At 43.9% G+C, this 24,135-nt stretch overlaps 2 protein-coding genes across 2 annotated transcripts; one reads left to right on the top strand and one right to left on the bottom strand.

The window, feature by feature from the left end:
• The first annotated feature begins 2,316 nt into the window (after positions 1-2,316).
• On the top strand, positions 2,317-10,340 carry SNRNP48 (small nuclear ribonucleoprotein U11/U12 subunit 48). The gene is made up of 9 exons (XM_066326506.1): positions 2,317-2,392; positions 2,479-2,592; positions 2,677-2,737; positions 3,458-3,532; positions 5,918-6,106; positions 7,083-7,204; positions 7,621-7,736; positions 8,936-9,100; positions 10,060-10,340. Exons 1-9 carry the CDS (start codon positions 2,330-2,332, stop codon positions 10,097-10,099), a joined length of 945 nt encoding a protein of 314 aa, XP_066182603.1. The 5' UTR covers positions 2,317-2,329; the 3' UTR covers positions 10,100-10,340.
• Positions 10,341-10,739: 399 nt separating this feature from the next.
• ROPN1L (rhophilin associated tail protein 1 like) lies at positions 10,740-17,272 on the bottom strand. The gene is made up of 5 exons (XM_066326512.1): positions 17,122-17,272; positions 15,142-15,265; positions 14,809-14,970; positions 12,231-12,406; positions 10,740-11,322 (listed from the first exon to the last, which is right to left on the bottom strand). The coding sequence occupies exons 1-5, from the start codon at positions 17,250-17,252 to the stop codon at positions 11,259-11,261; spliced, it is 657 nt and encodes a 218-aa protein (XP_066182609.1). The 5' UTR covers positions 17,253-17,272; the 3' UTR covers positions 10,740-11,258.
• Positions 17,273-24,135: the final 6,863 nt, after the last annotated feature.

Raw genomic sequence — 24,135 nt, forward strand, 5'->3', positions numbered from 1 at the left:
AAAAAGCATCTATGAAAACACCACACTAATTGGCATGAATTGCAGCTCTGCAAAGGGGCAGGACCACACTCAAGTAGCCCTGTTGCAGGATGCTGCAGCTGTGGAGCTTCCTCTCCCCTTCTCAGAAGGGACCATGAGGCTGAGTGTGTTAAATTTACATTATTAGTCACGGTGTTTGATGACAAAGTCACGACGCTGTTGGGCAGCAGCGGCACAGTGCTGGGTGCAGGAGATGAGGGTGTGCCACAGACTGGAGACAACAGCTGGGAAAGAGTTTTAGCTGAAAGACTGTCACAATCCCATTTTGCTTGATGGGAAGCCAACCTAAAAGTGTGATTTTGCCTGGAAGGAAAGGTGGTGCTATGAACTTTTGTAAGCTGATGATCTTTGTCTCCCATCCAGTCAGTTTGCTCCTGGAAAGTCTGTAGCTACATGATTGTTCTATGATAACTGGAACTCGAGTTATTGAGAGGAAAAGAAACCCCTAAGATAATTTTGAATTATTCAAAATTTTGTTGTTTAGCAGAACAAAACATGTATCCTAATTCTTATCAATTTATTTTATAAGTAAACAAAATCAATTTTTTTGTTTAATCTTACGTTTTAAAAAAATCTGCTTAGATACTCGGTTGAACTTGACTTTCATAACTTTAAAGATTTTTTTTTTCTCCAGTGGAGATGGTCAAAAGAGTTTTGCAGAGCTTTTCTCGGTACTCTTTTGATAAAATGTGCTAATGCTAGCGAGTGTACTTCAGTACAGCACAGATGAAAATGCAAGAGCAGCTGGGAAGTCTTCACAAGTATTCTGTACCATGTGAGTCAAAGATCCCCAGGCAAATGGAGCTAGAGACACCAAATCTCTCAAAGGACTAAAATCCCAGCTGAGTCTCAAATTCACTGTGCAGGAAAGGGCTGTAGTCTGCTAAAGAAAAGCAGATGTACAAAAGTCATTCTGCCAGCTGCATCTGTCATGCTGCCTCGATAGACCCTCTCTCTCTTCCATCCAGTCGTGTGCTTTTCAGAGACGACAGAAACAGGCAAGCACAGATGTCAATCATGTGAAATCTATCCCTTAAGATAGTCCTTCTTTCCTCATCCTGCCTTACAGTCTGATTGAGCCCTATTGCTCCCTCAGGGAAACGCTCTCAGAATTAAAGCCAAGTACTGGGCAGGACCCCTGGGCTATCCCTGTGCAGCATCCAGCTCCTTCCACACTAACAACACCCCTGTGCTCCAGGAGGGGACAAACCCATCCTGGTTCTGCATTACATACAATGCTCCTTAGGGATGCTCTCGCGGATCCTGCGGCAGGAGCCTGCTGGAGGGCTGCTGTCATCTCGCCCCGCATACCTCGCGTTGCAAGAGGGAATCGGGTGGCGACGGGGGGGCTGAGGCTCCTTCTGCCCCGCCAGGATCGGGGGAGCGCTCTGGCGGCTCTGGGGGCCCAGGCAGGCACTCCGGTGCCCAGGGGAGCAGCCCTCGGCCGAGCCCCGGCCCTGTGCGCACGGAAGGCCAAGGAGCGGGACGAGGTGTCCCGCGGCCTCCGGCCGGCAGGCGGCGCCCGCCCTCAGGCACGGCGGCGCTCCCGGGGTTTGCTCCCGGGGTTTGCTCCCGGGGTTTGCTCCCGGGGTTTGTCCCCGGGGTTTGTTCCCGGGGTTTGTTCCCGGGGTTTGTCCCCGGGGTTTGTCCCCGGGGTTTGTCCCCGGGGTTTGTCCCCGGGGTTTGTTCCCGGTCGCGCCGGGCTGCCAGCTGGGGTGGCCTGGGCAAGGCTGTCCTACCGAGCGCCGAAACTCCGCGCTATTTACGCGTTTCCACAGCAAGGACATCGGCATTCACTGGCTGAAAATTACGTAACTTTTGTGTTAATTACTACTCGACCCCCGTTTGCGGGCTGTGTCTCTCGCTTCTCAATCAGCCTGCGGGAGCGCTCCTTCCCTCCATCTGAGCCTGGAGTCCGTTCCGAGTCGGTGGCCAAGGAGTCGGTGCTGGCGATCGCCCGCTGCCGGGATGACCATTCCCCAGTGACCGCTCAGCCGCGCTGACTGCGCTCCTGGTGGCCCTCGTCCTTACAGCCTATCCAACTTGGGGTTGTCTTCCCTATTCCTTAAAATTCGAACCGAGCATCCGATGCCCACAACGCAACTGATCAATCGCAACTGTCCAGGCATCGGCTGCTCATTCCGAAGAACGCAAGTCAAACCCGTACTCAGCCCCCCGCGCACCGCGTACGCACCGTGCCGGGCTCGGTGCCGCCCCTCTGAGGCGGAGCGCCCCCGGCCAACATGGCGGCGGCCCCGCCCCCTGCCGTCACGTGACCGCGGCCACAGCCATGGCGGCGCCCAGCGGGACCATGGCCGCTCGCAGCAGCGCCGTGTGGCTCGGCGGGGACCCGGTGAGGCGGCGGGGGCTGCGCGGGGCGGGGCGGACCTGACCTGACCTGACCTGACCTGACCTGACCCGACCCGTGTCCCCTCGCAGGTGGAGTGGGTGCTGTGCCCCTACGATGTCCATCACCGTGTCCCCCGCTCGTCGCTGGAGAGGCACGCGGCGTCCTGCCGGCTCCGCAGGATGGGATACTCCGCCGAGGAGGAGGTGGGAGCGCGGCTCGGGAAGCGGGGCGCGGGGCTGCCGCCGCTCGGCGCCGCCGGGCCTTGACCGAACCCTTTGGTCCCGCAGGCCGAGATGTACGACTGCAGCTACTTCTACGAGAACCTGAAGGTTCCCACCGTCGCCATGGGTGAGCGGCAGCGGGGGCTCCGCCTGACGGGGCTGGGGCTGGGAGAGACCCGGGAGATGCAGAGGATGAGGCGCTGAGAGGAGATCCCGGGAGGGTCAGACATGTGGGACTGAGGAGTCCTCACGGGAACACAACCCCATTGCCTTGGCAGCTGTAAACTCCCCAGGACCTCCTGAAAGTCTTGGCTGTTTCAGTCAGTAGGCTAGTTTTCTCAAGCTGTGATTTGCAATTTGCCTTAATTTACCGGTTTTATGCTTCTATCGCTGTAATTCTATTCTGTAGGTCGGTTTTATATTATTGTCTTAAAGTACAAGGGCGATCTATTTTTAACTCTTAGGAGTTTCTTCCCGTGTTCTCAGGCCCCACTCTTGCATCAAATGCAGAAAGTGTATTAAAATGCATGCTTAGAAGGTGGGGAAGCTGCCTGTAGAATTTGGAGATAAAGCAATGGTACAGAGAGCAATATACATACATTTCTTTTTCCATATCCTTGTACCCCAGAAATGCATTTTTTTTCCTGTTCTCCCCTCATTTCAAATATGTAATAGATGAAAATTACATTTTTAGTTCAAATGTGCCCTTGTACGTGAATGAAACTATGATGTTCTGTACCATACCACAAGTCTCATAATAGACATTGGGGAATAAAGACTAACCCAGTCAAGTACCCGAGAACTTAATGTAAAAGTTGTATGATTTTATTTTCTTCTCTGCCTGCAGATAAAGATCTACAGTTTCACATTGTTAAGCAGGCTAGAGCCCAAAGTGCAAAGGAAGGTGCAGGCTACAGCGAAGGTAAGGAGCGAGCAAATGCTGACATGACTTCACCAACCTCCTGTGGAGAACTGCTCTTGTCTCCCTCCTTGCTGCTTCCTTCATTCCGCTGAGAACTTTTGTGAGGAATTTCACTTCATTTATTTTTAATATTCCTTCCCCTGCATATCTTGAAGCATGATTACTTTCTAATACTTGGCGCAGTTAGATGAGAGACTTTGATCCTGTCCTGCTCATACCTCTATTATCTTCAGGCCCGAAAAAACCAAACAACGTGTGTGTTATTGTATTGGGCTGTTTCAAGACTGAACTAAGAAGTTGTATAAGAACTATGCTGGCACATTTGCAAATGCAGTGTTGTCCTTTGTCACTGCTCCAAGCTCACTAATTCCTTTACATTTCATTTTTCTGTGGGTTTTGTGACCAGCCAGGGGACCAGGCTAGGGCGGAGTCTTTGAGGGTTCAGACTTGGACAGAATAATAGGAATCAGATACCTGTGGAATCTGTAGAGCTTTAGTGTTTAGAAATTACTGCAACACCTGAAAGAACATTTGCTCTCTGTAGACTTTGGTTTGTTAAACATATATGGGCAGAAGGAAAAGTGACCCTGAAACTTTTCTGACAGTGAAATACAGCAGCACTTGCTTGGACAGTTTTGCATGTTTTCTTTGTTTTTCTGGCATAGCAAATAGAGGCTTAATGGACAGGTGCTTGGGAAGGAGATTTCTTGGGATGAACACTGTGTTTTGAGCATGTCAGGTACATTTCCTCTGAAGGGAAGTGGGAACTAATCAATTTGACACAAGCACATCCAAGCAGAGCAGCAGCAGATAAACCCTTTTTGGAGTGGTTGATTACAAAGTGGCACCAGTGAGCCACTAGATGCCAGTGTTCACTGCCCAGATTTCCCTGCAGGCTTGCCTTTCTCTGAGGATAACACTAAAACTGGATTGGTGGTTTTCATTGTGGAAGCTTTGCCTGTTTTAAGATTTACTGACTTGTTTGTTCAATTTAAAGACTTTGGCTACAGAAACAAATGAAAAACAGTTTTTCATTGTAAATTTCCTTTTGACTCTCTGTCTCAAAGGAAGTGATGTTCTTTCTTAGTTTTCTTTTTTTCATTTCTAACCATACTTAGAATTTTAGCATAGCTACATTGTTGAAAAGAAAAACTGGCCTTAATCACAAGTTGTGTAATTCTTGTAAAATCACAAGCATGTAATTGTCAGTGCAGATTTGTGGACTTGTGTGATGCTGTAAGAACAATGCATTTTGAAAAGAGACTTGTAGTTTTTATGTTTAAATCCATTTGTTCATGTTAGGACAGTTCTGGTTTAGGTCCCAAGTACAGTAATGATGAAATCTTCTATTTTAGGTTTGCTTGTAGAGTTATTGTGGTTTCTCTTCGTCTTCTTTGGTGTCTTCAGTGATAGTAGGATGTGAAAGATTGCCCAGCTTCCATCAAGAGCTGAATAATCTGGAGAAGCTCTAGGTTTGCTGTTGTGAAGGGTGTAGCATACACCCTTCTTATGTGTTGGCTCTTCTGTGTGCCTGGAGATGTGTAGGAATGTGTTGGGAGAAGCAGGATTATGGAGGTCAGATCAGTGGTTCCTGGCAAATTGAAAGTTTTTGACTAAAATGTTTGCTGGCAATGTCCTAGACTATTGAATCCTGTATCTTTAGGGAACACATTTAATTGCTATTGCAATGGATTGAGAATAGATTGATTTGTTTGGAGGCATATGTGTTTTAACTGGGGAATGGGCAAGAAGAGTGTACAGGCAGTGCATTTGTTTCCATAACTTTAAGTCAGTTATCTGAATTGATCTGGAGCACTTTGAAAGTGCCTTTGTCGTCCTTTTAGCTATAAATTCCTGTGTCAGCCTATTATAAAAGCTCTGTAGAGAAAGTGACAAGGTGAGCAAGACTGATTTACACAGTGCTTGGTTATCTAGTCTCCTAGAAGCTTTCATTTTTGTTGGCAGAAGAGGTATTTTGCAGCTAGTATTTTACATAAATATTTTACGTATTTTACATATTTTAGGAGTAAGATAAACCCACAAGTTAGAGCTGCAGCCTCTCTTGATTTAGGTTGTAAGCCAAGAGCTGAAACTCATGGGAAATTACTGAGTGTCATTTTGATCTAATCTAATACAATTCCTTCATGGCATATAAAAACTATCTGTAAAGCAATCAAGGGGGGTTATACAGCCTGCCTGGGGCTTGGGAGGGATCTTTGAGCAGCTTTTATGTTTTCAAATTAAGGCTGAAACTTCTTACAGATACATAGGGGAAGGATGAAAACTGCCTGGGAGTTTACTGCATTGTTTGTTTGTTTTGCTTCTTGGTATTTTCCAGCATAATTTTGCTACCTTACAAGTAACAGCTCTCTGTCCAACCTCCAGGATCTTACTCATTACTGCCTGTGGAAGTTCCTCAAAACCACAAGCGTTTCACCTGTGACCTGACCCAGGCTGACCGCCTTGCTCTTTACGATTACGTTGTCGAGGAAACAAAGAAGCAAAGGTCTAGATCCCAGATAATGGAAAATGACAGTGATCTCTTTGTGGATTTAGCAGCAAAAATCACCCAAGGTTTGAAGAATGGTCTGTTGTTGAATTTATGGCTCAGAACTTTCAGTCTGTACAGTTACATGAGTTTTGTTGAAAGCCAAACAGAATTGAAAATGAGTTTTGTTGAAAGCCAACAACAAACAGGTTGTGCTTTTTTTTTTTTTTTTTTTTTTTTTTTTTTTTTCTTTTGTGGGGAGCATACTGTTCTTAAAAGCCACAGCAAAGACCTGGCATCACAAAATGCCAGTTTGGTGTCCTTTAGGATGTTTTCCTTCTGGGAAAGACTCAGTGCTCTGCTCATGGCACAACTATTGTGTGTATCTCAGTGGATGGATCGTCTGTCTTCGCTACAGCTGACTCCAGGTTGCCTAATATTGCCAATGTGCTGTTCAGCTTGGAACAGTTATTTGCTGTAAGACATGATGAGATTAAAGATCACTTAGGAGAAAAAGCTGAACAGGAGAGGAGAGGTTGGCAGTCATCCAAGTAGAACTCCTGAGCAACATTGGTGTTGTTCTGGGACTTCTCATCCCTGTTGAGTCATGCCAGTTTGTAACTGTACCAAGTGCAGCAGAAGCATGTGTGTCACTGCTGGCCCTGCTGTGACCAGGAGGTGTGACAGTGCTTGTCATCTCCACAGGTAAATTTTTTACGGAATTTGGCTTTCTCTTCTGTGTCTTACTGTAATACTGGCTTTGAAAAAATTACCAATATTTAGAAGGCGTTTGACCAAATCCCAAGCCTGGATATTGGTTTGGATCACAGTTTGGAGACTGAGATCACATAACAGTATTTGCTTGGTGTTTTACTTGTGTGTAGACAGCCAGCAAGAAGGTTGGGGAGGAAGCTTGAGATAAATTCACCATGGTTACTGAATACAGGAGAAATTTGAGAAAGAACACAATTATTTTATGTTCCTGAACATACAAGGCCTGCATACCTGCAGGTGCTAAAGTCCTGCTAATGACCATTTGTTTCACTCCCAATTTTTTGCTAGATGATAGTCAGAAAGGTCCAAAGTCCCATCTTGAAATCCTGGCTGAAATGCGAGATTACAAAAGGCGACGGCAGTCATACAGAGCTAAGAATGTTCATATAACGAAGAAGTCCTACACTGAGGTGAGATCAGAAAAAAAGAGGCTTTTTTGCACAGAAGTGCTTATTATATATAAGCATAAACAATTACATACTCTTTCAAAGACAAATAATATGTGTCTTTCTCTGCTTTTTGTATCCTGCTTTATTATTGTTGCAAACTATAGAGAAATTTTTTTTGGTTTGTTGCAGCAAGTTACAAATAATGAGTATTTCTAACTGCTAAGTTTTAAATGCAAGATATAGCTCACTATCATAAAATGGTGCTATTTAAATTTATGCTGAAACATTCTTCTGCAAATAAGACTTTCTATTCAAAGATCTGATGCACAGGAGAGATTCTTGTGGGGTTGGGGTATCTTTGAGCTGTTTACAGTTTGTCTAATGCTAGTTCAGGCACTACCATGACATGCTTGTTTTTAATATATCTTAATCTCCAGGTGATTCGGGATGTGATTGGTGTGCATATGGAAGAACTCAGCAATCAGTGGCAGGAGGAGAACAGGTTGGATAATGCAGAGATATGTGAAGGAGGAAAGTCGAAGTCTTCAGGAAGGTATGCCACAACTGACAACTTCTTCAGGCATGAAGCAGATTGTAATTTTATCTTACAGCCTTCTTCTAATAGCAAATACCAACCTTATCTGAGTCATATGCATGGTTTATTTTATACTAGTTCTGTTAAATCTTGCATGAAGGATGGAGAAAATAAGTATCTTTCTTTCACAGGTAGGTAGGTTAGTTGCAAGTGATTCAGCTGAACAGGTAGTTTCTGGTGGAGCTGGGGGATCAACAGTGCTCCCTCTGTGCCCCAATGTCTATATATGTTGTAGCTTGGTACAGAAGGACACTTGGAAATACAAGTACTCAGTTTTGTACTGTTCCCTCCCACATGCCATGTGTTAGATACATCACACCTCAGAGTAAAGGTTTCCATAATATAATAAATATGGGGAGGCTTTACAGTTCTTATCCCTGCAAATGCTACTGTGTTAATTGGGAGTGTGTTTTAGCTATACCTATTTCTGCTGTGTCAAGCAACACTGCACACCCTTCCAAACATTTGTCACTGAAGTAAACACAGAGTCATGACCTATTTGTGCCTCTTCAGCAGGTCTTTGAGAGGAGAATGTTTTTGAAACACACTAGTAAGTGACACTGTTCCCAGCATTAAAATGAAGATGAATGGGTGGCAGAGCACTGAAACACTGCCCGGAGAGGTTCTGGAGTCTCCCTGTCTAGAGACATTCAAAACCCACCTGGACACGTTCCTGTGTAACCTTCTCTAAGTGACCCTGCCTTGGCAAAGGGAGTGGAGTAGAAGATCTCCAGAGGCCCCTTCCAGCCCTAACAATCCTATGATTCTGTCAGATCAGGACTTAGGTTCTCCAGTTGTAGGTTGAGGCTTAAGGCAAGTGGTTGAAGAGTTAAAAGATTTAAAGCAAAACAAGGTGAACCCCTTTTACTGCCTCCTGTTTCACAAGCAGAGGTGTTAAGACTGAGGAGCAGTGTTTATAGGAAATAATCGGATTAAATAGTGTGCTGAGATATGCACATGAGATATGCACATGAGATATGCACATGGACTTTGGGCCTCTTTTGGGGGGTATTGTATTTCTTAGAGAGAGAGGCTTAATAAAAGATATGTCCTCTTGTCTTACAGCATTAGTAAGTCATTACATTACAAAAGTGGTACTGGAAACAGTGACTGTGAAACTATTTTTATTGATTGAAGGCATTTGATTTTATTTTCAGAAGGGAAGAGAGGCGCTCAGCGTCAGTGGAGTCGCGGCACTCCGGGGGAAGCAGTAAGGACATGGAGGGCACGAGACACAGGAGAGACACCAGCAGGAGTCCAAGTAAACGGAGGAGGAGTCGTGAGAGAGGCAAAGACAGAGACTCTCGGAGGAAAAGAGAGAGGTGAGCAGAAACAGGGACAGCTGACCCCTGCTGACCCGAATCAGGCAGCTGTAGCCATTTTCTGTGAGAATTTAGTGCAGAGGTTGAGAATATCTAGTCCGATTAAAAAGCTAGGCTAACCTCACGTGCAGTATGACAAGTCAGTGGCATGAGGCTGCTAGTATTGAACAAAACATGTTTTGAGATCATTAACTGTGATCCAGACTTCAGAATTTACTGTCACATCTGAAAGGTGGCACTTTCTGCAGCACTGCAGCAGTACTGTAACAGGCTATTGATTTTACACCTTGATCAACATGGTTAAATGTATGTTTCTCATCCACAGCTAAGTGCCTGTCATGTGTAATGCTGATTTCTGCTCTACTTTGCTCTAGACCTTAATAAACAGCATTAGTTGTTTCACTAATATGCATACGCTATAAGATATGTATGCGTATTAGTGAAACAAATAACATGCCTTTCCATATTAGATGCTTCAAAACAACGCTGTTCCTCTTCAGTATTTCTGGACATACAATTTAGCAAAAGAAAACAAGTCTAGGCCACGCCTTTTAATAGCATCAACAAGGACATATTTACATCTGCAGGACCACAGATGTGTGAGACCTGTGTTTGAGCAGACATGAGGACTGTTGTGCAGAAGAAATGCTGCCTTGCCCCTTGTGTTTGGGTAAATGCATTACCTAACTGCGTGGATGGCAATGATGGCTTGTCTCAGAGCTGGCTTCATTACACCATGATGCCATTCTTCCTAAACTAATTGCCACTCTGGCACTGCATGACAAGGCTTGATTAAAGCAGCATGGAAAATAAACTGTCTACAAGCAGTTTACTTTCTTTCCTTAGAGGAGGACATGACTACATTTAATGAGAGCTTTCCATTTTCCAAGTTGTTTTTTTCTCTTCAGACTTTCACTCTGAGCGTAACAGCCCACAAAATGTTTATGTTCTTGTTTCAGGGATGAAGACAAGTATCACAGTCATAAAAGAAGAAAGTAGAAACATGAACCCGATAATTGTGTTTGTCAGCTGTTCAAAACATATCTTCCACAAGAACTATTGTTACTGCTGTTTTGACCAAGACAGTAAAGGTGTGCACATAATATTGGTGTTGCATCCCACCTGTGCTGCTTGGAGACAAAAAAGTGCTAAGGTTTGTCAGGATGGAAGCAGTATATTTCAGATAATGTGTAAATCTCTAACATTTATACATCTGTTAATAAATTATATTGATCTCTCATGTATTTGAGTAATTCTGACAAGGCTGAAGAATAAAATTTATGAGAGGTTGTACTTCCTGGCCTTCCTGGCCTAGGGGTAGTGGATGTAGAACACAGCTAATCCCTGGAGTCCGGATCAGTTACAAACAGGGAAGGCATGAAGAGAGCTCCCCCTCTTACCTAACACTGTCACCTCTCGGTGACATTGCCTACTTACAGCATGTACCAGAGTTCTTCAACAGGATAAAACATCTTCAACTGCAGCTAAGTGTTAAATGGACAATAGCACACGTTAGTGTTCCCAAGATCACGCTCAAAGAAAATTCAGATGAATATAATCTGGCAAAAGTGATGAGAGTGTAGTTCTCCAGAGAAGCTAGGGGGGAGGCGCCAAGGACACTTGGAATATTGCTGAGTACCATATTCAAACAACAGATTTATTTCCTTCCAGCAATAACTAGGAAGACTTCCCATCCTGTGGACTAATATACAAGTATTTGTGATAGAGGTTGATAAAACAGACTTGAAACATGCAGATGGATATTAAGGATGTACAGTTCCGTTAATTTCTCACACAATCTACTTCAGCAAGGTCAGTCACCATCAGCCAAGTTTCTTGCCTTAGCAAGAAGAGAACAAGTGTAGGAAGCTCAGTAACAAAATAACTTTTGCTCAATATAAACAGATGAGTGAAGGGATTGCTCCCTAGGAGTGGCCATCACTATCTGAGAGGCAGGAGAACAATATAACCATGTATTCAATTAACATCCCCTGAAGGGCCATCCCAAGAGTGTGACAAAGAAAAGGAAATGCCAGAGAAGAGGATCATGTTGTTCTGAAATGTGCAAATTACAGTACTTTGAACACAAATAAATTTCTTGAATTTATTTATTCCTTTTATTTTTGTCCTCTCACCTCATGCTGAAGAGTAGGGTTGATCAATAAAATATGAAGGAGTATGGCAGGAAGTGTCTGATCAGCACCAAGCCATAGTGTTTGTCCCTGGAAAGGAATAAACCAAGTTTTTTTAATGGCACTTTCACAAGGTAGATACTAGTGCGTTGGACAAGATACAATTTAGGGCTATGTGAAATGCAAGCACAAGGTGTATGTTAAAAAGAAGTTCTTATTAAAAACTCTCAGTCTGATAACTAATCATGAAACAGTTCATTTGTATGCTCTTGTTTTCGAGCTCTCATGAACATGGAGCTGGTGGCAATCTAAGACAGTGTATGGAGTTTGCATGGCAATGTTTTCTGGGGGGAGGTGAGTGGTGCCTTCTGTCAGCTTCTGAGAAAAGCTTCCCCCATGTTCTACAGAGCCAATGGCAGGCAGCTCCCGGACGGATGTGCTGCTGGCAGGGCTGAGGCCAGCAGCGATGGTGGGAGGGTGTCTGGGGCTGTGTCAGCCCCCCATGCACAGACAGAACAACTCCAGAGAGATGGCAGAACAGTTAAGTTCTGTATGCAAACATGCTACGCAGGCAGCACGTGGAGGACAAGCCTGTTACAGATCTTTTTAAATTGGTGTAAGTGCATTTTGTGTGACCTATGGATACTATGAGAGAACTCCCGTCTCTCTGGTTTATGATCTTTGCTAAATCAAAGAAACAGCCCAGAAGATGATGCTGGTTCCAGAAGCAGTAATATGCAGATGTTACAAGCCTGTATATAATAGCTTCCTACAGGGAATTATACCACCATACAGAGATTTCAATATTTCAGAGAAAGACGGATAAATAACAATTTATCTTTTAACAGTGCAAATGCTGAAGTTGATTTAGTCAATCCTTACTCCTGTCATCATGGTTATGCCCAAAAGAAGATGGACTATTCACCTGAAATTAAAGGCTTATGGAGAACCCAGAGGCAATTGATACATTAAAATTCCTTGCACAGATTTTTACTTACGCCTGTTCTTTAATTCCCTCGAGGAATGCTTCAGTTTCTGACTCTGATATCTCTCCATCAATACTGGCCAAATAGGAATAAAGGAACGAGAATGTTTCGAAGGGAATCCGAGCTGCTCCGCCTTCTAGGTCTCTTGTTAGGATCTCGCAGGCCTGTTTCATTGAACTCAGTAAGGACTGCAGGGGGTTCCAGCAAGAAATGAAAGCAAAAGTGTCAGAGCCAGGAACATCCTTGCGTACCATGACAAAATCCACACTGTAAGCCATTAAAAGCAAGGGTAAATGAGATGAAGGTGTTATCATCGTTGCCTAGCTTAAAACCACAAATTTACTCTCTAGTGCAGGTCCTAGGATGGAAACAATAATGTAGTTCTAGTAGAGATAGGAGTAAAATGAACAGAATCTTGTGATGGTTAAAGATTGCATAGAGTAATCTGAGCTCTCTCTCCATTAGGGCCAAATACAGTAGCTCTGTTCTGCTACTGTAAAAGCTCCAACATCACTGTATCTAGTAAAAGACCTTTTTGTGTGTATATTACCTCAATGATTCTAAATGAATTCTCAGCAGCAGTTAAGACAGACAAATCTACAACCTCCAGAAAATGAAAATAAGTTTGGCGATTTCATTATGATATTATATTATTTAATTTTTAGATTATATTTTGGCTGATATTTACTGTTTCCCCTATCTCTATGTGAGTTTCATTTTAAGAGATAATTGAAAAAGCACTGAGGCAAAAAGCATTTAAAGAATATTTCAGTTTAGTCAAAGGCCAATAACATCCAAGTTACCTTTAAAACACATGCCTCAAAGTATTAGTTCCAAATATACTTTGAAAAAATCCTTCCTTTAATATGGTGTTGATAATCCAGTGCCCTATGCATGCTGAGCTATAGGGGGGAAAATGTGGAAAAATTCAGCTTTGAGTTTCATTCAGTCAAAGACGGGTGGGATGCCATTAAAGAAACAAACAAAACCACACACAGAATATAAGAGCACAAAACCAAACCCACACAGGCTTTCTTCAACCTAAGTCTTAATACTTTTCACTACAGCTTTTTCAAAATTTACTCTTACATTTTCATGAACCAGCAAGCAATGTCTATGTAAAAAGATAATATTTCCTAACAGTAGAATAGCAATATTTAAAATAAATGCAGTATCTGTTTAACATGTAGAACACAGGCCAGAGAAGTGTCATTTTATAATCCTTTAACAGTTTTACTTAATGTATCTCCTTCCCTGGGAGGCTTCTCAGGGAAAAGAGAGGCAGCTGATTTTATGATGGTCAACTCTACATTTTGCATTTGGCTGCCCCTCTACTGCCCTTTCTGGTCCTGCCGCCCTGAACTGCCACAGTCTCTTTTCACAACATAGCCAAGTTATTCATATCCATTTTGCCAACTTTGAAAGACAATTTAACAGGCTACCTATGTGGTCATTTCTCCAAGGTTTTTGTAAAAACACATTGGTGCTTTACAAAAAAGATACTTCAGACTGGTGCTCTTAAGAAGTTCATATTTGTCTACTCATGTATCTCAACTGTGACCCTGTTTGACTTTGAACACAATTTACAGCTGCAGGAAATTATTGTAACTTTCTTGTGTGTGTCTTTCTCTCTGGTTTAGGAAACAGAGGTTTAGGTTTCATTACATAGTACTGAAATCAAACAATTCACTTGATATCCAAAGGGATGGTGAGATGGTGAAATTTAGTCTGTCTAGCTCCATCAGAATAATGTTCCTGTGACTCCGTTTTGCTTTTGGTTTGTTTGGGGATTTTTTTGCGGGGAAAGAGGGGTGGTTGTTTTTTAGAGAAGTAATGTTGCTGTTACTATTTTTAAATGAAGCAAAGAGCCCAAACTACAAGATCATTTGGGAGGGAGACAGGAATTAACAAATACAAATTTGAAATAAAGACAGACAGACAGATAGATAGACAGACAGACAATTGCACAACTGCATCACCAGGCCAGGTTAACACGCAGGGCTTCCAGATACCGCAACATTCACAAAATATTATTTCACTATATTTCCTTTTTAGTACCTCTTCTTCTCTACTGTAGAAATCATTAGAAGTATTATACTTTATAAGAACATCAGCTTAATGCATTTTATCATCTTTCATTCTGTTGAAATGCTCTGCTGAGATTTTATCACTGACATTAAAAGAATTAAATGCAGCTGTAGTAACATTAAGTGCTGCTGAGAAAACTTAATTGGCTACACAATCAATTAAAAATTCATTCTTTAATTTCTCCCTTCAGCTCTCCTTCACGGACATGTTCACTGACACCATCAGCAACATTCTGTCTCACACAGTACGAGCTCCCTGCAGACACACTCGCTCTTCTACTGCCACTTCAGCAAACCGAGGATTTAGCAATCCTTCTGGTTAGGTTCCCCAGACCAAAATCTGATGGGGAACAGAAGTAAACACGCAAGCCACTTTGCCAGCTGCTGCAAAAGCAATCACCATTCCCCAATCCATCTGCATTAATTGGTCTATGGACTATCTTGCTTATGGATCCTAGACAACAACTTGTGTTTGGATATGAGGGCTCCTGCTGTGAACGTACCCCACCAAGCATGCTGCACCCAAGGGCCAGAAACTTCATCCATTCCACCTCCTCTCCAAAACTGTCCAGTTGCAGGATAGCTTCCAGCTGCTCCTCTGGCAAGCCCAAATCCTTCCATTTTTCCTGCAGTTCCTCAATGGTCACCGTGCCTTTGGAAGAAAGCTTTGAACAAAATCACAGTACCACAATAAGAACTCCAAAAACCAGAATGAATTTAAGAACACAGTGTCTCCCCAGAGTACTTCAGATACTTGACAGTCTCTCTCCCCAACCATCTCCAGCATACCAGCATTCCTCAATAGCACTGTGCATTTGATAAAGAACAGCTTGTACCTGCTTGTGCAAGACCTTAAGGAGTCCTGGGGTCAAACCAGCATCTTCTTTCTCTGTTGCTAAAGACATTTCAAGCCTCTCCTTCACCGGAAGGGGTTCACCTTTAGACAAGGCTGAAAAATACCTAAGTGAATGGGAAGAACAACACGTCTCAATGCCCATGGCCATTACAAACGTCACAGGAGTAAATGCTCTTACAGTTCAGTGTAAGAATCTGCAGGCTCCCTCACAAGAGCAGCAGCAAGCTGCCTATATGCACAACTCCCGTCTTCCTGGGCCCAGAAACCACAATCTTTAGACTTACACCTTTTTGTGACACTAATAATTCTTAATGCATTTAACTTATTTTGTGTATGATATATTCATATATATGAATATCTTCATATATATTCATATATATGATATATTCATATATATTTGACTGATGAACCTGAGGGCTCATCTGTTTAACATTCCCCTCATGCACTACCAGAAATGTACATCTGCCTATTCACATTGCAACTCTCTCCTCAGCATTTCTGCTATTTCTGTCCACTACAAAATAACATTTAAGACTAGAGCATAAAGGGCATTGGATACACATCCTTTTAATTATAAGGCTGATACAATCTTAAGAGCTGCCTCTGCCCTAACTGGCCAGCAATCTGAATTCTGCAAGGAAAACTTCTGCGAAGTTTTCATTCAGGTGCATCTAATTTACAAGTTTCTTCACTTGTCCTGCCTCCTCTGCCTTGGTCACCCATGTCCAGGCTATCCCATTCTGTGCAAATACCTGCTAAAATACACAGCAGGCAACACTCCAGAACTGACTTAGTGTGACTGTATAGAAATAGATGCACAGAATGTACATACATATAACACCCGGGCTATTTTTCAGTCAGATCCATTTCCTCATCTGATTATTCACAGGAACAAGCACTACAACACCGGCAGCATGTGTGAAGCCACAGCCTTGCTGTGCTTTGCACGGCTCCCGGGTACACATCTTGCTCTGCCAGGTGTCCCGGAGCCTGCTCCCGAAAAAGGGGCGAGCGATCAGCAGCAGCAGCCGCCCGCCCGCCTGCGGGGCTGCTCCCGCCGGGCTGCCGCAGTGTCAGAGGTCGGGGCTGGCCCCGCTCTCGCCAGCCCCGCGTCCCAGCAGGCTACAGACACTGAGATAGCCGCACCTCACCTCCACCACATCCTGAGAAACGCCACACTATTTTAGGGCGGTCCTGCTGGCTTTCCCCAACTCTGCAGAGGTAACAATTCAGCTTCAGATTATTTACGTTTTATCAGACAAGCCAGACTCCAGCCTGGCTGTGTTAACAGCCTCCCTTCCTCATCGACACGGTACAGATGTTTTCCAATTCCCCCAGCTGAGAACATCTCACAGATACCTTCCAAGAGCTTGCCCACACAAACCAAAGGACAGGAAAAATTTACAGTGAGCAGTTGAGATAAAAGAAAAAACCCCAAATGTTAAAGCAGAAACATTTAAACATCCAAAACAACTTTGTGGCAAGAGATTTATTATGCAGATTATCACTTTAAAGGTGCAATATTTCAGGCACTTTCCCCAGAAAGAAACAAGAGAGACCTAACCAAGCTTAAGAATTAGAAAGCTAATGTCTATTTTTTCCTTTCAATTCCACTAATTGAATCTCAGATGAGAGATGAAAATCCAAACCAAAAGGGAAAAGAGTTGCTCTTTCAGATAGAAAAACTAATAACAAAAAGCACACCAAGAGGCATTTTTCTGTATGGAAATCCAGCTATTTCAGAAGTAAGCCAGCCCTAAACCTCAAGGAAACAGAAAATAAATCAAATATTACACTATTTTTAAAAGGCTTACAGGCTGCATCAACACACAGAAGTGTATGTGCAATGTACATGCTGGTGTAATATTCAAAGCCATGTCCACTATACAATAAAGAGGAGACTGAGGTTTTGAGGGTCCATATGTACAGCTCTCTGTTGTGAGGGGAACATTATACTTACGCAGCTGCCCACTGCAAAACATCATAAGGCTGAGTCCGAATAGCAGCTTTAGTAAATTGCTTCAGAATATCAGGTAGCTCCGGGGGGATTTTGATCTGCTGGGCACAGAACATGGTTTCTGCAAGAGGCATGGTGTCCAGTCACAAGGACCTGAAAGATATAAAAAGCAGTTCACAGATGCAGAATGTGAATGAAAAACTGTGTGAGCGCATGGGAGTGAACAGTGCCTGTCCCCAAATTCTCTCCTGTCCTACTTGACAGCTGGGGCTACTGGAGAGCTGACAGACTTGAAAGGGTAAACAGACAAGCCCAGCGTGGCTCTAAAAAACTTTGTGGCTACACCAAGTAAAACACTGCAGCTTAGGCACCAATCACAGCTGGGTAAGGAGAACTACTATTTTCACAGGTGACTTCAGATAGTTTTAAACTGATTTTTCTCCTCAAACCTACTACAACAAAAATTTGTAAAAAGGGCAGTCCAGACAAGTCACATCACACATGGCAACATGAAACGTACCTACATTGATAACTGACTACTGCATGCCAAAGAAAATCTTGGCATTTTTGTACAGATGCCAGAGTATGCAGATGACCAAGTTTCTACTGTCCTAATGTATTCAAAAATGCTGTAGCAAGAGGTTACTAATTTGAGCTTGTGACAGACTTTACATCAATCAATTACAATGATGAACAAAACGTTCATGTATGCAGCAAGCACAATATTGTGCTTTGCTCATACAGCTCTACAGGTGTGTTTGTCTCATCCCAGATGTAACTCATTTGTTGCAAGGAATCCTGTTTCCTGGGATCCAAAAGAAGGGACAGAGATAGACTACTGTCTGGTCCTTCTCCCATCACAGCAATGGACCACATTTGGTGGGAAAGTCTCCTCATCATTTCCAGGACAAACTATGGCATGCTTAAGTAGATTTAGCAACAAGAACCTAAAATGGTTGGTTATTTGCAGAAAGGAGGAGCAGTAAAAGCAATCCCTTTAGAGTTTTTTAAGAAAATAGTACCTGACAGGTGGCTTTATCACATGAATTTTCCTGTAGTGGAAAAGAAAAAAATTAAAAGACAGAGATAGAGCAATGGAACTGCTGTGACTCAAGGCTCCTTTGAGGATCAAACCATACTTAGAGTTTTATTTATGGAGAAATGCGGACATCTTCATCACTCCAATGTAGCCAATTTGCATCAGGAACAGACTTCAAAGTGTGCATTTAATTACCACATCGGTCACACGCTTTCAGTAATGATTGAAAACCACAGCCCTAGCCAAGGAACTGAAGCTGAAGGCAAAAAAGCTGAGGACTTCAGGGCAACAGAAAAACTTTGAGGAAGGAATACAGGTATGTGTGTGTGTACCCTTGGGAAGCAGTTGAATAAAAATAAAATCAGAAAAAAATAATGCAGTGCAAGAGCTGCTTTTCTACAGGAAGCCTTTAGTCACAGAGTCTCACAGAAGAGCAGAGGGTGCCAGAGACTCCCCGGAGGCCAGCTGGTCTGAGCCCCTGCACAGCCTAGGAGCAGGGTGCCCGAGATCCACGTCCGGGTGTGCTTCAAGAATCTCCATGGATGGAGACTCCAGACCCCCTGGGTAACCTGTGCCAGGGCTTCGTCACTCTCACAGGGAAAAAGGTTTCCTGTATATATACATACACCAATGATCAAAGAAAAGCACAGCTAGATCGGGAGCCTCTGCACCCTTTCACCATCGTTACTCTGTCACGGGTTACTCTCGCTGGAGACAAAGCTCCGCTCATCACTTTCACTTTCTCTTAGCTCTTATTATCTATTTTTTCCCCTCTCACGCCCCCCGAGCCAGCCCCAGGTGCTCAGGAAGCCGGCCGAGCGGCCCCTCCGCCCCGAGCCGTGGGGAGGCAGCGCCGGCGGGCACCGGCCGCGGCCCCTCGCCGGCCGGAGGGAGCCCCAGCGCCGCCCCAGGGCCGCCACACCCCGGACACCCCGACACCCCCGACACCCCGGACACCCCCGGACACCCCCCGACACCCCGGGACACCCCCGGACACCCCCGCGGAGGCCGCCCCGGGCTCGGGAAGGCCCGACCCGGCCCCGCACCTGCCCGCTCCGCGGCCCCGCTGCCCCGGCAACGAGGGACGGGCCGGGGCGCGGGAAGAGCTAGATGGCGGCGAGGTTTAAAGGGCAAGAGCAGCGCCTGTTTAGTACAAAGTTTTGAAAAGGCCCAAACCACGGAGGAGGGGATTGAGTCTGCCACTGGCAAATCCACAGATGCCAGCAGTGGGCCCAGGCGGCCAAAAAGGCCGGTGGCATCCCGGCCTGTATCAGCAGTAGTGTGGGCAGCAGGATGAGGGAAGTGATTCTTCCCCTCTGTGCGGCTCTGGTGAGGCTACACCTTGAATCCTGTGTCCTCTCAATTCATGGAGGAACTGGAGGGTGCTGGAGGGTGTGCAGGGAAGCGTGACAAAGCTGGCGAAGGCCTGGAGCGTAAGTCCTGTGAGGAGCAGCTGAGGGAACTGGGGTTATTTAGCCTGGAGAACGAGAGTCTCAGGGGTGACCCTATTGCTCCCAAAAGCTGCCTGAAAGGAGGCTGTAGGCAGGTGAGGGTCAGCATCTTCTCCCAGACAACCAGTGACAGAGTAAGAGGGCATGGTCTTAACCTTTAATGAGCGGGGACATTAGACATTTAGGCTGGACATTAAGAAGAATTTCTTCACAGCAGGGGCGATGAGATAGTGTAAGGGTTGATCCAGGGAGGCAGTGGAATCACCATCCCTGGTGGTGTTTAAGGAAGGACTGACTGCATGTGGCACTTAGTGCCATGGTCGAGTTGTCAGGGTGGTGTTCGGTCATAGGCTGGTCTTGATCTCTTGGAAAAATCTCTGATCTTTTCCAACTTAATTGATTTGGTGATTCTGTGAACATCTTAGCACCATGTTATTGTCAGAGTCCATGGTGGGGAGGCTGGTTCCTGCAGGTGCCTGGGCTTCCTGCAGCCTGCTGCCCCTGCACGTTCCCCTGGCCACAAGGGTGCTCTACTGGGTGAGCAGTGTTAGGCTGGCATGTCCACCTTGCCTTTGGCATTCTCACACCTCTTTTCCTGGCTTGGATGAAATGTGCAGAAATCCTGATGGAGCTGAAAAAGAGACAGGGCAATGCATCCCCAAAAATTCCCTTTACTCATAGCATCTGCAGCTTCCAAGGACAGCTCAGCCACAAGCAACCTCTGCTGGTCAGGCTAAACAGTCCTGGACATTCAGATTAGCAGCACCACTGAGAATCTGCCACCACCAAGAGCAGCACAGCCAGTGCCAGCTGCTTCTCAGCACCTGCTGGTCCAAACTGAGACCACAAGGCAGCCTGGGCTCTCCCACTGCTCCAGAATGTGAGGAACCAAAGTGCCCTCCCTGCCACAAAGTCTTGGTGGACAGCTACAAGTCTTCTTTCCACCGCAGATAAAAACAGCACCAGAGGAAACCTGACTGGCATTCTCTGTAAAGACACCAGCACATCTCTTGGTTACGAAGCAACACCCCCTCCTGTACCTTCTGACACGGACTATATGCAGCCAAAGCACTCAGATGAACTTGGTAATAGGATTATTTGCTTCAGAAAGCCTTCACAAGCCATTGCTCCAAAAAGACTTGGGCGCTGTGTGCTTGAAACAGGCCAAGCAGTTACTGCAGAACCACACAATCTTATTTGAAGCCAGGCCTTTTTAATCCACATTATGTCCCCACTGATGAATGTGCAAGGCCATGCAGGATAAAGATAAAAAGGTGGGCTCTGGAAAGCAGTAAGCACACATTTGAACAACTGTTTAATCTTTCATAAAACATGAATACTTAGCATAAGCTACAGACTAATTATTTGGCCTCAAAATACTTTGCAGATTCCTGTAACTTATGAAAACAGCAAACTTCTGACATATAATGACATACATTTCCATTCTGTTGTTTTAAAGGATCTACTCATTTAAGAACACTATAGCAAGAAAATCATGAAACAAACATTATCCTGCAGGAGCTTACAGAAGAGAATTAAATTAAACTGATTTCACAGTGCAGTTTTTCAATGGTGTCTAATGATAACAGATAAACAGCAAGTTTCATATTATCTCTAATCTGTGGTCCTTGCACACTTGAAACTATCCTCAAAATAGTCAAAAAGTAAATGTCACACTCTTAACTCTTCCAGCTATTTGGTCCAGAGCAGTGAAATCATGTGTAAAGCTGCCACACCATATTATGAGAAACAGCAGCATGTAGGTGGAATTTTTTTCTGCATTTAATGAAATGTATTTTCATAGAATCATAGAATGGCCTGGTGTTGGACCTTACAGATCACCTAGTTCCAACCCTCCTGCCACAGGCACAAGCACTTTCACTAGACCAGGCTACTCAGAGCTCCATCCAACCTGTCCTTTAACATTTCCAGTGATGGCGCATCCACAGCTTTTCTGGGCAACCTGTTCCAGTGTCTCATCACCCTCACAGTAAGGGATGCCTTTCTAACACCTAATCTAAACCTCTTTCAGTTTGAAGCCACTCCCCCTTGTCCTCACACTACATGCTCTTGTAATACTCTCTCTTTATATGACTCTATGCTGCTTCCTAGAAGCATTTCCTCCCACTGTATAATACTGAGACTTGATATAAAAAACATTTAAAAGTATATCACAGATATAGTAGTTGCTTTACAGCAGCAGTGCCAGAAATGCTGCTGTATACCAGCATAGCTTAGACTTTCTGCTGCTTCCTACTTCTGTGACTCCTGCTCACAACTAGTCAAAATATCCCATGGACTCTCCATTCTAATCTGGCAGCATTTTTTAGATTCATCACATTCCTTACCTAACTCTAGGTTAGGCAAGCCACTCCTGCAATTTGTGTCTGCTGAGCATGGCACACCAGTGCACCTCTGCACTATTTAGGTTTTAACACAGAAAGTCTATCCAATACAAAAGCTTTGCAGTGTTCTCTGTTTTTGTAAGCAACAAGGAATTCTAACTAATATCCTTTTCCAGGAAAACCAGCAGCCCTTGAAAGGCAGGTAATGGTCAATACCACCCTCTCCTCCCATACCTAATGTCAGACACTTCCAGATGTTTGACTTCACCTTATATATGGGAAAATGCCTCTGCAGCTTTGGTGTTGGCCAGTACTCAACAGGTAAGAGATAACAGCAGGTAAGCAGAAAAACTCATATAGAGCTGTGAAATAATTTTGCCATTGCTCCATCTCTTGGTATTATACTGAACTCAAAACATTCAGTTTATTTTGAAACTGTATTTGGCCTCTGGAAATACAATCTTCGAAAATTTTCTATTATCGAGTAACTTTGATTTCACCATATCATTTCTCTATTTATGGTTCTTAATGAAGAAATTTAAACCAGAAGCTCAAAAAAGTTGCTGTTAACTATACCATTCTTTAGTTCCCACTACTAATTAAGAACTGAAATAACAGAGTACAAGAGCTCTAACTTACCATTATGCTTTGTGGAAGTTGTTTCCTCATCTGCTTCAGAAAACAGCTTCTTTTATTTTGCATCCTGAACTTCATTACACTACCAAGATTCAATTCCTTGTTTAATGTTCTTACAATTTGTATCCTCATTTCTGCCAAGAACCTCACTCATTGCCCAGGCTGTACAGTGGCCGTTATTCCCAAGGCAAGCAGAACAAGAACAATGACCCTACCACAAAACCTTTCCAATCTAGATGTAAGAAAGTGGACAGTGACGTCCAAGGGAACAAAATGATGCCAATCAGTATGCCAGGCAATCAAACCCCAGTCACTTGTGCTTTGTGAGCTACAGGCCTTTGTGAAGCTTTTTACTTCTCTGAAGAACAGTGTGGCTGCTGTGAAGATTTTTATGACGACCTTTACGCAAGCACAGTGGAAGGCAAGGAAAGAATGAATGCACTCAGCTGAAAAGTGACGTGAGCACTGTAATAGGTTGGAGTTGGCATCGTACTGAGGAAGTCACTGACACAAAGCATTTACAGGTACCAAAGGAGCCTCAGAAACAAAAGTAACTGCAGCTTCACTCAACAGAGAAGGGGCAGAGAGAAAAGATGCATTATTTTAACTATTTTTAATCCATATAAAATAATCTGTGTAAAAACAGTCAAAGCCATGCTAGAATTAACTTCTTTCAATATGCACAAGATGGCTACAGAGCCATCTGACAGTTCTTGGATGAAGGCCTGTGGAACTAACAGCATTAGATTCTCAACACAAAAAGGGGATACAACTGAGCCAGTACACACCTCCAACCCCTCCAGTCAGGACCAAGGTCAACACAAATTGTGCTGGAAGAGTGCACACACACACACACACATTCTTTCCCACTTGAACAGTAACAGGAGCCCACACCACTCTGCATCACTCCAGCACAGATGGCAACTGCTGGTGCAGTGCTCATCAGCTGTCCCAGAAACAGCCGCTTAACTTACATGCTTACTTTTCAAGTTCCTATGCCAGGGGAGCACACAGCACACAGTAAGGCAAACCACTGAAATTTAAAACAATTTATAAAGTACTGTTATTTAATTCCTGCTCTCTACAACCTCCATATTCTTTCAAAAGTATGTAAAAATAAGGAGATGAGGAAATGAGATTTCTGAAAAGTTCACAATGGACAGTTCTGGAAACAAACTTCACCTGGTATCTGTAAAGCAGTGCAAATGCCAGTACAACAGTTGGATTTGAAACCAGTTTTCCATGAAAAAAAAAAAGCAAATACAGATAATGTAACCTACAACAAAACAGCTGCATGACTGGCCTGATTTGCTATTTCCTTTAATGACTTGTAAAATACCAGTAGTAAGAAACAGCACAAAGGCTTTTTCTTAATAAATTTTAATATTAAGACCAGTTTGTCTAGATAAAAATGCAGTTACAAGTACCACACTACTGCAAATTCTTCATGATGCACAGTAGTGCTCGCAATACTTGAGTGGCAAGACCATTTTGGAACTATTGTGAAAGTTATGTCAAAAAGAGAATCTTGGCATAAGTAAGAATG

This window comes from Sylvia atricapilla, chromosome 1 (assembly GCF_009819655.1).
Source record: "Sylvia atricapilla isolate bSylAtr1 chromosome 1, bSylAtr1.pri, whole genome shotgun sequence".
Taxonomy (NCBI): Eukaryota; Metazoa; Chordata; class Aves; order Passeriformes; family Sylviidae; genus Sylvia; species Sylvia atricapilla.

Excerpts from the sequence above, each read along its gene's own strand:
- ROPN1L (XM_066326512.1), bottom strand. The coding sequence starts at position 17,252 with ATGCCTCTTGCAGAAACCATGTTCTGTGCCCAGCAGATCAAAATCCCC. Across the intron at positions 15,266-17,121 it reads GTTTTGCAGTGGGCAGCTGC|GTATTTTTCAGCCTTGTCTA; the intron begins GTAAGTATAATG and ends CCATTCACTTAG. Across the intron at positions 11,323-12,230 it reads GAGGGAATTAAAGAACAGGC|GGACAAACACTATGGCTTGG; the intron begins GTAAGTAAAAAT and ends ATTCCTTTCCAG.
- SNRNP48 (XM_066326506.1), top strand. The coding sequence starts at position 2,330 with ATGGCGGCGCCCAGCGGGACCATGGCCGCTCGCAGCAGCGCCGTGTGG. Across the intron at positions 7,205-7,620 it reads CGAAGAAGTCCTACACTGAG|GTGATTCGGGATGTGATTGG; the intron begins GTGAGATCAGAA and ends CTTAATCTCCAG. Across the intron at positions 7,737-8,935 it reads AAGTCGAAGTCTTCAGGAAG|AAGGGAAGAGAGGCGCTCAG; the intron begins GTATGCCACAAC and ends TTTTATTTTCAG.